At 43.1% G+C, this 14927-nt stretch overlaps 1 protein-coding gene across 11 annotated transcripts in view; it reads right to left on the bottom strand.

Moving 5' to 3' along the window:
• The window catches only part of TANC1 (tetratricopeptide repeat, ankyrin repeat and coiled-coil containing 1), a 245833-nt gene that overhangs the window by 60588 nt on the left and 170318 nt on the right, over positions 1-14927 (bottom strand). For 10 of the 11 annotated variants that reach the window (XM_021074763.1, XM_021074760.1, XM_021074762.1 and 7 more), the window contains 3 exons: positions 7552-7815; positions 1144-1266; positions 4-285 (listed from right to left, as the gene is read on the bottom strand). In XM_021074763.1, the coding sequence (XP_020930422.1) occupies positions 4-285; positions 1144-1266; positions 7552-7815 (669 nt within the window). The remainder of the gene's footprint in view (positions 1-3; positions 286-1143; positions 1267-7551; positions 7816-14927) is intronic. The other variant, XM_021074767.1, reaches the window with a different exon arrangement.

Here is a 14927-nt window from a genome sequence, read left to right as displayed (position 1 = left end):
TACTTTTTGGTGATGAACCAGGGCTGTTGGAAGCAATTTGCCTCATGCGGCTTCCGTGGCAGCTAAGTGCCACCAACTTAGAAATGATCGCTGTCTTCCCAAAGCCCACGTTTCCAACAACCACTGCTCCTCTGTTTTCTGTCAGTTCTGTGTTCCTCAAGTTTTCTTCTATCTGGTGAAACAGCCAATCCCTTCCCACAAACACAGAGTCTGTGGTTACGCTTGGTACTTCAAACAACAGGGGTTTCAACAAAATGTCCTGTGGCTTATAAGGAGCAAATCGTGCTTAGGAAAAAAAAAAAAATTTATTTTAGAAGAATGTCATAATTTTATACCCTAAAAACTCAGCTTATCACTGCTTATGTGCTATACTTAGCACAGCCTTTGGTTTTACAAACACAAGGGATCTGCAAGTATTTCCAGTTTGGGTCTAGTAATACTTCCTTATACCTCATTTATCATACTCCACTGGTCTTACAGAGAGTCCTATTAAAATGACTTCCTAGTCCTTTCAGGCTTCTAAGTTACTATCATGACTCAAAGCAGATAGATAGATACACAGAGGATTAGAGAAAGCAATGAAGGGACCAAACCATGTCTCAGCAGTTTATCTGAAATGGTAGTTAAGACCTGTTTCTTCCACTACTAGAGAAGTAAAATGGAAATGCATTCGCCCTGGGGGCAGAGTCCCTGCACTTATCTCATCTGGGTGTGGTGGTATTTTGTCCCTTATGGGGACTGTTGGCTACCCATCTTCGCACCAGAAGCAGGAGGTGGCCCACACAGCCCAAGGAACTGTAACAAAGCTGATTCTTTGTGGGTGACCAAAAAAACCCAATGAGTGTTAAACTATCCTCACTGCAAAATAACATACTTCAGAAATGATTTTTTTGGCTCGGCTCTAGAAGCAAGTTCATCACATATTAGAAGGAAGAAACCCCCAAACTGTTATGGATGGCCTCCTAGCACACCTTACAGTTAAATTTCTCTCTCTCTCTCTCTCTCACACACACACAAGCGCACACGCACACATAGTATATCCAGTTTTTAAAAGAGCTGGCTTGAGTGCTGGTTCTCAGACTTTCGGTGATTAGTGAATGAGATCATCAAAGCCATCATCCCAGCAGATGCAAAGATACATACCTTTAGCTTCCGGTGCCCTACCTCCTGCCGTATTGTGCCACGGTAACCTAATTGACGTTCGAAGGGGAGCATTTCTCTGTCCATCTAAATAACTCAGATCTTCCAACTTGGTTGAGCTGGTTGCTGTAATATTAAACCGAAGTTTAGTCTCTTCGAAGTTGAGTTTCATATCACACCCAAACTACTATAAACTATAAATTATTAAGTAATTCATTTCAGGCTTTCACCCAAATACACTTCAGAGTGATTTTGGTTTTGTTTTCCAGCTCTTGTTAATTTTGCTGGCAGTGATTTTTTTTAACTTTTAATTATTATTTTTAAATGATTTTTATTTTTTCCATTACAGCCAGGTTACAGTGTTCTGTCAATTTTCTACTGCACAGCAAAGTGACCCAGTCATGCATGCATATATACATTCTTTTTCTCACATTATGCTCCATCATGCTCCATCATAAGTGACTAGATATAGTTCCCAGTGCTATACAGCAGGATCTCATTGCTTATCCAGGCAGTGTTGTTAATTGAAAAGTGGGTAAAACTAAATGTTTCTCATTCTCAAGCCAAAGCCATGTTTTTATGGTGGCCAGAAGTCTCCATTAGTCCTGGAAAGAGACAGACCTTGCCAAAAACTTTTATGAAGAAACCTAACAATCAGTAAAGTTTCAGTACTTACTACAAACATACAGTATGGTAACTTGTCTTCTCTGTGGCTTTGAAGAGACTCTAACCTTGTTAACTAAGAGAGCAGATTCCACAGAGACAATTCCTTGGTACTCAGAACACTACAAGTCATCTCTCAGCAATAAAAGTGGCCATGTGGGTTTTATCAGAAACGTACTCCTAAGCTTCAATTTTTATGTATATATTATAGATTGTATATTTTTTCTTTTGGTCTTTTTTTTTTCAGGGCTACACCCATGGCATACAGAGGTTCCCGGGCTCAGGGTCATATTGGAGCTGTAGCTGCTGGCCTACACCACAGCCACAGCAACACAGGATCTGAGCCACATCTTTGATCTATACCACAGCTCACGGCAACACCCGATCCTTCATCCACTGAGCAAGGCCAGGGATGGAATCTGCATCCTCATGGATACTAGTTAGATTTGTTTCTGCTGAGCCATGATGGGAACTCCTAGATTGCATATCTTAATATAGTATGTCTATGTATGTATTTTTTAAAATTCTAAAAATAAGTAATCACATTTACCTGTGATCAAATCAGTAAGACTCATATCTACCTATTAAAAAGCATTCAGGGCCTATTCGAGCATACATAAGTTTGATGATAAAAATCTGTACAAAATAATCTTGTTAATTCTTAGCAAATCTTTAAAGCAAATATACAGTACGTGTTTTTGCCTCTAAAAATAACAATTTAGAATGGATAAGCAATGAGGTCTTACTGTACAGCACAGGAAACTATAACAAATATCTTGGGATAGAATATGACGGACGATAGTATGAGAAAAACAATGTATATATATGATGACTGGGTCACTATGCTGTACAGCAGAAACTGACGCAACACTGTAAATAAATTTTACTTTAATTAAAAAAACAAACAAACAAGGGAGTTCCCATGGTGGCTCAGCAGTAACGAACCCAACTAGTATCCATGAGGATGCAGGTTTGATCCCTGACCCCATTCAGTGCGTTAAGGATCCAGTGTTGCTGTGCACTGTAGCGTAGGTTGCAGATGTGGCTCGGATCTGGTGTTGCTGTGGCTGTGGGGTAGGCCGGCAGTTGTAGCTCTGATTCAACCCCTAGCCTGGGAACCTCCATATGCTGTGGGTGCGGCTCTAAAAAAAAGAGAGAGAGACAAAAGACTCTTCCTTACTTACATATATATCCTACATCACAATGAGACTGGGTGAAGCAACCCATCATAAATTACTGCCAATCTGGACTTATGATTATCTCCCAGGATAATAAAAAACAGACATCATTTGAGGGCAAATGACAGGGGAAAAGGAGTCGTATTCCCAGGGTTAAGGCTTCTAAGGACTATGAAGTCATTAGTGCAACCCAATTTCAAGGGAAAAAGGTCGAGTTGGGCCATCTGTCTCTGGCTACCCCCAACGGCTCTGATGCAACAGCCCACCACCAGCCAGCATCTTCTGCCCCATCTGATCCCTTCCTACTTCCCCTCCTAAGGCCTTCATCCTTTTCTTTCTCACTGTCAGCACCACCTCCTCTCACTCCTTCATTCAATAAGCTCCATGCTTGCTATTTCATGGAGCTGAGTAGCTCCATGGCCTGGTCTGTGATGATGTGTCCCATCCTGTTGGAGTCTCCAAAGGGCAGACAACCATGTGCCCTACTCAGCTTTCCCAACCACAGGGAAACATCACAATAGCATTCACTGATGCTTCTGTATCCCTTTGGTGCACAGCCACAGCCTGTTTCCACCTCCTGTACACATTTACATCAATAATCCACAACCAAAGATTCAGCTAACTCCTTATGTAGGACTTTCAACGGGCTTACTATATGGGAATCCAATGGCAACTTCTAGCTTCTCTCCTGGTCTTATACAACCAGGGCATGTGAAACTTCCAGAGGGCCACAGGGCCACACCCATCACCCTGGCTCCCTAAGATAATATAGCATGGAACCTATTTCTAGGCTTCTGCCTGGGACCTGGTACTCGGACTCAGGCCTCTGCAAATGCCTCTCTCCTCAGCACCCTTCACTGTGCTGAACACACCCCCATGTTGGAGGTCAAGGTAGAAAGGGTAGCTCCACTTAGAACCCATAAGCCAGTCTAGTTCAGAGCTGGACAGCCACAGATGTCTGACCCACCACTTTGGCCCTGGACAGCACGTTTGCCTCCCTACCCTGACCCCTTAAAACATAACATTCAACTCATAGTTTTGTGACAGAAGCAAAGTATTCCAAAGAAAGGATTGCAAAAAAGCCCTAGTTTGACATTGAGGTAGGAGAGATGGTGAGGTTTCAAGTGCCAGTTTTCAGAATGTCAGTCTTCACAGCTTCAGCTCTGAGGTATGTATGCAACAGAGAGGCCGTAGTGACTTCCCAGCTCTGACAACTTTAAACATGAGTAAGCTGTGCTGAAATGGACCAGACTGCTGCTCAGCAGGGCAGCAAGCCACTAGCTGCTGGCTCCCTCTGTGCTTTCTAAGGTGTTGCACAGCCACTGAGAGTGACCAAAGGGGAGCAGCAGTGGTGCTGCAACTGCCTAGCGCTGCACCCAGGTGACCCCCACCCAGCAGAGCAGGTGATGAGGCCCACATGCTGTCTTCTCCCACACCGCCTACAGATTCTTGGACATGACAGGCCACTTCTGGTATTTAACAATAAAAGCCTAACCATTATTAGGGCCCAGAAAAAAATGAGAGGTAAAGCAGTAAGTTTATGCTTCAATAAACCTAATGCTAATACTTCTACAATTAATTTAACTATATACATTGCACACACACATTGTGTAGCATCTGGGTGAGAAGCATATTTTAAAATGCTGCAGGAAAGAGAGTTTTTGAGGAGTACGCGGATGAGAAGCAGCAGAGAGACTTTTCTAAGCTGAGCAAAGGGAAACGTGTTCAAACACCACGGACTAACCTATCAAAGGTAAATGCCATTAAGTCCAGGGCAATTACCAGTTAAAAGTTCCAGGAAAACTGGCTGGCAATTTTGTTTGTTGGTTTCCTGGAAACTAAACAGTGTTCTGTGATTCACTTAGAAAGTATTTCAGGAGTTCCTGTTGTAGAGCAGCAGAAACGAATCTAACTAGGAATATCACGAGGTTGAGGGTTTGATCCTTGGCCTCACTCAGCGGGTTAAGGATCCGGCATTGCCGTGAGCTGTGGTGTAGGTCACAGACGCAGCAGCTCTGATCTGATGTTGCTGTGCCTGTGGTGTAGGCTAGGCGGCTGTAGCTCTGACTGGACCCCTAGCCTGGGAACCTCCACATGCCGCTGGTGCAGCCCTAAAAAGTAAAAAAGAAAGAATTTCAAAGACAAAAAAAAAAAAAGAGGTAGTCCAAAACAGTAATGCCAGATTATCTAACTTCTGGATTATCCAAGACATCATTTTAAAGGCTTCTCATTCTGCTTTTTAATAAAGGAATAAGGTGTCCATGTCATACATTTTGATGTGGCACATATGGTAATAATCTGATTGCAGCTTTCTAATTGCACTTCAACAAATGCTTCTGCAAAGAAAATCTCTGTATGACAAAACAATTACCAAACCTAGCCAACTTATTTGTATCATCTTGGACAAAAAAAAAAAAAAAAAAAAAAAAAAATTTCACTGTACGAGACAGCTAACAGTTAAGAGACAACTCCAGTTCTCTGTAACATGCTCAGGGATAGGAATAAGTACACAGTCTTAGGAACTTGTTTCCATCTTCTCAACCCTCAGGGGAACCATGTCTCTTGCAGAAGCTGCCACCACCCTTCCTCCACTTGCTGATCCTTACTCTGCTCTCAGGTACCAAAACACCTTTCCTACCAAATGGCAATTTCTCTGTGTTTACAGGGCTCCTGACATGCAAACGCTTCTGGGAGATTTTAGTATATTGTCCATCCCTTGTTACTTTAATCTTCTGAATGCCAAGTGTTGCCTGTTTATAGGAGCCTGCTTTCTAATCTCTAGACAGTGCTGCATACGGGGCCTATAATCCAGTCTTTTAATCTCTTCAATACTAGAAGAATCCTACCATTCTCTCCTATCTGAGGTTCAGCTTTAGGGGCAAGAGGGTAGGCAATGAAGAATCTACTAGACCTCCAGCTTGTTAGTAGATACTAGGATATAAGGCACTTGACTATTTTCTTCCAAAATATGCTTTTAGTTTATAAAATACGAAACACAGGAGAAATCAGCAAGCCCATTAGGCTAGGCAGTCATGGCTCCACCCCAGAGGTAAAACCTTCCCAATTCCGCAGGAGGTCTAGTTCAAGTGCATCTGAAGATGCTAATGAATGAGCACAGCAGAAATCAGAAAGCCCTGCTCTATAATCACTTCGGTCTCCTGGAAATGCTCAGCTCACACCCACTGTCATTTCACGTGGCAGGAGACCATATAAAAGAACATCAAGCAGAAAACATAACCCAAAATGGGATCCTTTTAACACTGTTACATTAATTTATTAATGTGTTTCCTAATTTTAAAATAGCTTCATTAAACTGAATACAAGTTTGCTATTTTGCTGATGTCAATAAAGCTATGACATCCCAGGATAATACAAATGAATCACTCATCATATCCAGGTAAAAATGGTCTAAAATGCTTTAGGTCTAACATATTATGCCACAGATAGAGGAATTTGTGGTGGGAGGTCACAAAAGCCATTGGAAGAACCATCACTCAATGCGCATAAAGCTCTCAATACTTCCCACCGGCAGACATGCCAAATCCCTCTTCTGGAACAAGGCCATTTGACTTCCTTTGAAAGTGAATTAAGAGTTGTGTCTCAGAACTTTTCCATTAGGGCCATTTATTTATCAGCTGCTTCAGTGTTTCACTATAAAACACACCCAACAACAACCAGAGTGGCCTGGCACATCTCAAAGGAGCAGTATAAAATCACAGAGAAATCCTTTGATGTAGGAAGAGAGATCCAGGGTCCACGTGCTAGCAGAAGAGAAATTTTAAGCACTGCACTGATAACAAAGAATGATGGAAATGAGTTCCTTTTATAAATTCAATCCAAAGTCACTGCATTTAGAAACTCAGGACCTTAAAGCAGGTGCAACAGCTTGGATGCAGAATTCCCTTCCCTACCCACTGCAAACTGCTCTCCTTGCCTCATGACCACCCACGGACCAGTCAACCAGCACCAGCCACCACTTTTGCACTCCTTTCTCAGTTCCTGCTGCCCCTTTCTTGCTAAGGTGCATCTGTCTTGCCTATTTTCGTTTCCCTGATTGATAGCTCTCCTTTCAACTGCTGATGTGTTTTAACTGTGAGCTCCCTTATAACTGAATGCTACGGAAATCAGACCTCTCATCTGTAGGATGGGCCTCAATTATAAAAAAATAAGTTTGAAAGTTGGCTTAGAAATCCTTTGAGCTGATATTAACAAACTCATTCTAAACAATTTCCATTTACCAAGCTGTAATAATAAATCCTGGATTTACTCAGGCTGATAATAACAAAAATAAGTACAAGGGTACTTTTCTCTCTCAAACACAAAGAGCCATACAGTCTAAATATTAGAGTGAAGGAATTCCAGAGGAGAAGGATCACTTCAAGACCACAAAGTGCAGCTTAGCTTTTTTACAGATGGGTAAACTGAGGCCTACAAAGGGTAAGTGCCTGACCCATGGTCAAGATCATAAGGCTGCCTGGTGTCTGGACTAGATTTCCAAATGCAGGGAGTGAGCTGGAGACACCTCACCACCCCCATGAGATCACCTTTCCAGGGAGAGGAGTGGCCTTACCTGCAACTGAGTTGGGCCGTGGCATTATTAGCGAGCTGGAGCTCTGAGAATAAGGGACCGGACCATCTCCAACTGAGGCTTCGGCTTTGGGCAGCACGCTCTCCGCTGGCCCGGGGAGCTCCTCTTCTGCCACTGGGGAGCAATTATCTGCCCTGCGATCATGCAGCACTCCCTTTTGTACCCCTAACCTTAGGCTTCCGTCCTTATTCCATTCCAAACTGGAGCCACTCCGGTCATCATTTTCGGATGAACTTGTAATTGTGGCTGAAATGAGAGACCAAAATATTTTGAAGGAGGCCAGGAATAGCCGGAGCTGTTGAGAGTTAACACACACACACACACACACACACACCACACACACACACACTGCCCTTCCCGTGATCAATGGAAAGTTTTCTGCTCTGCACAGATTTTTATCAAAGTATGCTTCATACAATGTATTTTGGTAAATTAGAAGAATGTTGCTTCTCAGGGGAAATAAACTGCTAAATCATTCTACAAGGGGAGGGAAAAAAACCTCTGATAAGAAGATAATTAAAAAGCTGTCTTAAAGTATCTGAGAGCTAACAGTAAATCTATGTAATTTGGAAATGACATATCCTCTCTTTTAACAAAGACAAATAGCTTACAAAAGAATTCCTATCTCATTAAATTGCTTTGAACCTTTAAATATTTTCCCCAAATTAACAACATTGTGCATGGAGGGAGGGGGTAGGGTAGCACAATGGTTAATGCAGAAAAAATACAGGAGAAAAATCTATACAAGCAAATAAATTTTAAAAAATCTGTATAAAGTCAAGCAGAAATTGGATCCTCAGAATTAAACCTTATAACATCTGTTCAAGACCATCCAGAGAGGCTGACTTGACTTTATCCTTGAGCAGCTTAGAGTGGAAACCTCTATGGAACCAGTACAGGGGAAACAACAAGCATGGGAAGGGGTGCTTGACTGCAGAATTAAAAGTTAGCCTCTCCTAGGAAAACCAGGATGGGAAAACATCTTGACAAAAGAGGAGTAATATGATGAAGGAAAGGAGCAGTATTCACTCTACAAATCTACAGCCAGTTCTAAGTCAAAGACACTGAGCCACTTGTGAGCCCCTTGCAGGCACGGTCACCACAGACCCACTGCTGGCTTGTGTCCATGAGAAGAGAAGCCATGTCCTCTGATCTCTATTTGGACCCCCACCAGCCGAGGCCCTTAACTGCAAGACCTAAATGAGAGGGTCAGAATGTATTTAAGACCCGGGCGCCTGGATTAAGCTGCTTTATCAGCAGACCCCAGTGAAACACACTTTATCAGCAGGCTGGTGAAGTAGCTCCAACAGAGTGTGTTATCTAGGATCAAAGGATCTGAAAGGGTTTTGTTTTATTTATTTTTACAATGTTCTTTAAGGTTTAGAAGTAAAGACAAAACAATTTCATGCTTTCATGTGACCATGACCGTAGGGCATCATGTCACAATTTCTAAAACTGTTGCTCCTGCAGCTCCAGCCTGGACTTTCATCCACTGCTCGCCTCCCTATTTAAAAATTCTCCCTATGCCAAAGCCTCCTCGAGCTGATCCCTTCCTTCTCTGAATAGTACAGCACTCGGTCCATGCTCAGTGCTCAGTAAATGTTTACTTGCTCAATGAATAAGCAAATGAACAAACTTCAGAGACACTGCATTTAATCTCACTGATACTGGTTCAGCATTGTTAGCTTTATGTCTCTAACCAAAGTGTTGGAAGTTGATTTCAGACTGGCACCGTCACACCTTACTCTCAGCATTTCCAAGTATTCTATCAGGAGTATTACTATGAATCTCTCCATCTATTTGGAATCAGTCACAGCCTTCATTGCATGTGCATTTAAATGGACCATTCACATATTAAATATGACTCTTTTCATCCAAAAATACTGGTGGTGGTAATAGCAGCAGCTTATATTTACTGAAGGTTACTACACATCAGGAACTATGCTGAGGGCTTTGGAGGAATACTCTGTTATTGAGATTATTGGTTATTAATGGTAATTAGTCACTAATGAGAACCTTGTTAATAAGCTGTGATTGTGTTATAAACTTTCACTTACAAGTCCAGTGCTCAGGACTGAGAATGCTTTTCCTGCAGAAATGTAATTACTTAGGATCCCAGGTCATCCCGACATCTAAGTTACAGAAACAGTTCTGGGTCTGGGTGTGACTGGTCCGGTTTTTATGTTGTGGTTGTTTCATTTGGGGGCACATATTCTTAAGGTGAAAAAGAAAGTAATGTTTTTTCCTCATTTGCTCTCCCTGAGTGCTGTGCATTTCCGAATCAAACCCCTAAGCATCTGATCCTAACTCAGACCTCAAGCTGTGGGAATAGGGACTGTAACACTTCCTGTTACAAGTGACACCACAGGAAACAGGGCTTTTAGGACCAAGATGTAGCTGAGTAGGGACAGCCTGGTCAGGGTTGGTGGATGGCAGGGGCAGGCTGAGGTTGAATTCTGCTGGCACAGCTACACGCGCCCAGGCCCTAAAGAGGCACATCCTTCAGGCCCTGGTGGCGAGCAGAAGGAAGGCGGGTAGGGGAGGAAGGCCCCAGCTGCAGGAACGGGAGTTAGGAGGAGAAGTCGCAGATAGTGCTGCCACTGCAAAGGGAGGATATTATGAGTCTATAATATGTTTGTATGTCAAAGACTCTCCCACTGCCCTCATGAAGTTCAGCCCAGAGACTCGATCCACCGTTCACATGGGCCAGGACCCCAAGAGGCGGGCAGGGGAGAAGCTCTGAAGCCACAGCCCCTCCTACAGAGACACTCTGCTAAGACTGCCCTGCTTCACAACATACCTCCCAGGGATCCAATACCAGACCCAGCCTCCCACTGGATGCCCCGGCAGCGAACTTTCATCTCAGTTAGGCACAATTAAGCCATGAAGCAGATCCAAAGAGGAAGGATAAAGAAAGGCTCTAGTTATCCTACAGGACCTAAGAAGTACACCAAATGGGGCAGCTCCACAGTCTCCGAGAAAGGGAAAGCAGTTCTTACAACAAATGACAGGTTTCTCAAAAATACCTTTCCTTCCTCCCCTCCTTTTCTTCCTTCCTCTTTTTCTCTTTTCTCTTTTTTTCTTTTTCTTTCTCTTTCTTTCCTCCCTCCTTTTTTTCTTTTTCTATGGCTGCACCTGTGGCATATGGAGTTTCCCAGGCTAGGGGTCAAATTGGAGGGGCAGTGGCCAGTCTACACCACAGCCACAGCAATACCAGATCCAAGCCATATCTGCAGCCTACAACACAAGTCTCTGCAACGCCGGATCCTTAACCCACTGAGCAAGGCTAAGAATTGAACCTGCCTCTTCATGGATGCTACGTTGGGTTCTTAACCTGCTGAGCCACAATGGGAACTGAAAAAAACTTATTTTCTTCCATGCTAACAGAAATAAACGCCTAATTAAGTCAACCCAGTCACTTTTCAAGTTAACATACTCACACACATTCTCTCTCTCTCCCTAGGGCAATATCCCAACTATGATGATTTGTTGCTGGTGGTGGTTTTTTTTGAAGCTCTAAAAAATAAGTGCCATTTGACATTTTCCAGAGACTAGATAATACTGCAAGTTCCCTAACAACTCAAACATTCTAACATCTTATTCTTGCAACCAGCATAGATGTCTTAGCTTGTCAGTTAAGACTTGCCATTATCACTCAGACTGGGTCTCAACCATTTTGCCAATATGCAGGATTCTGTAAATTGAGTCACTTACTAGGCCTTAAGTTTTATCAAGCTTTGAGGTTAGGCTGTGGCTCCCAAGTTAGTATTAAATCAGGTTTGGTACTGCTCATTGATTCACAGGTGCTACTTCTGATTATCCATGTAATTTGAAAACTCCTTTTAGCCAGGGACAGTGGCTCATCTTCCTCTGTAGTAACAGCACATTTAACCAGACCTACCAGTGTATAGGGCTGTACCACTTCCAAAGTACTTTCAAACTGTATTAGGACATATGCATGATCACCACAACATGTGAGAAGAGGTGGAAAGGCTGAGACCCATCAACCCCGCCTTATTGAAATGGAAACACACCTGGGAGAAGCTGATCTCAGGCACACACACACACACACATGCAATTGGGAGTATATCTAATATCAGGCCTTTTTGACTGCACACACAGTGTGTATTAAAACTCCCTTTGGGTACAGCCACTATGGAGAACAGTTTGGAGATACCTTAGAAATCTATACATAGAACTTCCATATGACCCCACAATCCCACTCTTGGGCATCTATCCGGACAAAGCTCTCCTTAAAAGAGACACATGCACCCGCATGTTCATTGCAGCACTATTCACAATAGCCAGGACATGGAAACAATCCAAATGTCCATCGACAGATGATTGGATTCGGAAGATGTGGTATATATACACAATGGAATACTACTCAGCCATAAAAAAGGATGACATAATGCCATTTGCAGCAACATGGATGGAACTAGAGAATCTCATACTGAGTGAAATGAGCCAGAAAGACAAAGACAAATACCATATGATATCACTTATAACTGGAATCTAATATCCAGCACAAATGAACATCTCCTCAGAAAAGAAAATCATGGACTTGGAGAAGAGACTTGTGGTTGCCTGATGGGAGGGGGAGGGAGTGGGAGGGATCGGGAGCTTGGGCTTATCAGACACAACCTAGAATAGATTTATAAGGAGATCCTGCTGAATAGCATTGAGAACTATGTCTAGATACTCATGTCGCAACAGAAGAAAGGGTGGGGGAAAAAACTGTAACTGCAATGTATACATCTAAGGATGACCTGACCCCCTTGCTGTACAGTGGGAAAATTAAAAAAAAAAAAAAAAAAAAAAAAAAACTCCCTTTGCCTTGCACAGTACTCAACACATGAAAAGCGTTCTGTATGTAACAGTAGCTAAAATGTATTTTGCAGTTCATGAAGTCTGCCTCATTAAAAATAGCAGCCTCTGGGAGTGGCGCAGTGGGTTAACGATCTGGCATTGTCTCTTTGGTGCTGAAGGTTCGATCCCTGGCCCAGAGCAATGGGTTAAGGATCCAGCATTGCCACAGCTGTGAACTGGCCAGGGAACTTCCCTATGCTGCAGGTACAGCTGAAAAAGTAAAAAAAATAAAAACAGCAGTCCCTGGGCTAGTGGAAAGAGGCCTATCATGGGCTCACAGCAGCCAGGAGGGAGTCACAGTGGACTGGGAGATGGGGAAAGCAGAGAGAGGGAGCCTCTCCATCATTAAATGTTTTGCTATATAAGGCACTGCAATAAACAGATCCCTTCTCCCTCCCAACTTTCCCTCATCCCCTCTTTGCCTACTGAAGGTCTTTCATATGTTGCACACTCACTTAGAATTAAAACAACACACACACACAAAGCCCAGGGCCCAGTAAATAGTTTGGTGGGCTCTAAAACAAGTTGTAGATTTAAAAAAACATCAAGCAAATTCAACTGACCATAGCACTAGTCCAGAGTGTTTAAGAATTAAGGGTCACTGATATCCAACATATACATAGACAGAGCCAAATTCTCTCTGAGCTGCGGAAAAGACAAGAGAAGAGTGCAGGGGGCTTGGGTTCAAACTTTGGATTCTCCTCTTTTGAGGACCACAAGGGGGTATGTCCCTCTGGGCCCAGTCCTAGGAATGGGCATATTTTTGTCTTTACAAACATCATCTTGTGCGTTTGTGTTTCTCTTTTTATAATGGCTACTAGGAATCTCAAAAGTAAAATCTTCTGCCTACTTATAAGCAAAATTAATAAAATCTTATGAATCTGACTCCTGATTTCATCTTTTCTATCTTTTTTTTTTTTTTTTTGGTCTTTTGTCTTTTGTTGTTGTTGTTATTGTTGCTATTTCTTGGGCCGCTTCCGCGGCATATGGAGGTTCCCAGGCTAGGGGTCGAATTGGAGCTGTAGCCACCGGCCTACGCCAGAGCCACAGCAACGCGGGATCCGAGCCGCGTCTGCAACCTACACCACAGCTCACGGCAACGCCGGATCGTTAACCCACTGAGCAAGGGCAGGGATCGAACCCGCAACCTCATGGTTCCTAGTCGGATTCGTTAACCACTGCGCCACGACGGGAACTCCTCTATCTTCTTTTTTTTAAATTTATTTTACTACTATTATTTTTACAGCCACACCTGCAGTATATGGACGTTCCCAACTGAGTGGAATTAGAGCTGCAGCTGCCTGCCTACACCACAGCCACACTAGGTCTAAGGTGCATCTACAACCTATGCTGCAGCCTGCAGCCACACCAGATCCTTAACTCACTAAGAGAGGCCAGGGATGGAACCTGCATCCTCATGGACACTGTGTTGGGTTCTTAACCACTGAGCCACACAACAAGAACTCCTCTCACTCTTCTTATTTCCTTTCCCCAACTCATATCTTCCCTGAAAAAGAAAAATCTCATTTTACTAAGTGTCTATGAGCATTTCAATCCAGTAGGGGAAGACTAAATATATATATAAATATCCCTAGGAATTAAGAACAAGCACAGTGGCTAACATGAATATTATAACAGTGCTTATTACACATGGGCCCTGTTCTAAATGAACCCACTTCATGTCTTACTCTGCACTCCGAACAGCCTTATGGGCAAGAAAGCCCCATAACATGCAAAGCCTCACTCTGCTCCAGAATGATGCTCATACTACTAGAAAATGAGCATGACGTATGTACCATTAGAAAAGTTTGAGCAGTCATCCCAACACACGCATTTATAACTTATCTATATAGATTCCTCTAATTTATTATAACATAAACATACATAAAACCTACATTTTGAAAGTATTTTTAAACACCTAGATAGGGAAATTTTCTTCCAGCACTCCAGAGACTGTCTTGCTTCCTTCATTTTCAAAGCCAGGGCTCTAAGAAGAGAGTCCTTTGTCTCTCCCTGGGTTGTGGAGAAGGTCAGGTAGAAGCATTAAGCAGGATAGGATAGGGACCTGGGTGATTCAAAACAGGCCATTTATCGCTACCAAAAAGAGGAGGCCTGTGTTCAAACAATGACACACAAAAGAACCAGAGGAATGCTCTTTGGAGCATCTCCCTATAAACTTTTTCCCATGCAAATAAGGAATCTTTGCCCAGAACCAATCAGAGGATCAAAATGCCCCCACCCTCCCTCCGAGTTCCTGTTGTGGCTGCGGAAATGATGTGACTAGCATCCATGAGGATGCAGGTTCAATCCCTGGCCTTGCTCTCAGTGGGTTAAGGATCTGGCGTTGCCTTGAGCAGTGGTGTATGTCGCAGACATGGCTCAGATCTGGCATTGCTATGGCTGTGGTGTCGGCCGGCAGCCACAGCTCCAATTCGATCCCTAGCCTGGGCACCTCCGTATGCCAAGGGTACAGCCCTAAAAAAAAAAAA

This window comes from Sus scrofa, chromosome 15 (genome assembly GCF_000003025.6).
Source record: "Sus scrofa isolate TJ Tabasco breed Duroc chromosome 15, Sscrofa11.1, whole genome shotgun sequence".
NCBI classification, from domain to species: domain Eukaryota; kingdom Metazoa; phylum Chordata; class Mammalia; order Artiodactyla; family Suidae; genus Sus; species Sus scrofa.
The sequence above is the reverse complement of the archived record's forward strand: the minus strand, read 5'-3'. Positions and strand labels throughout refer to the sequence as shown.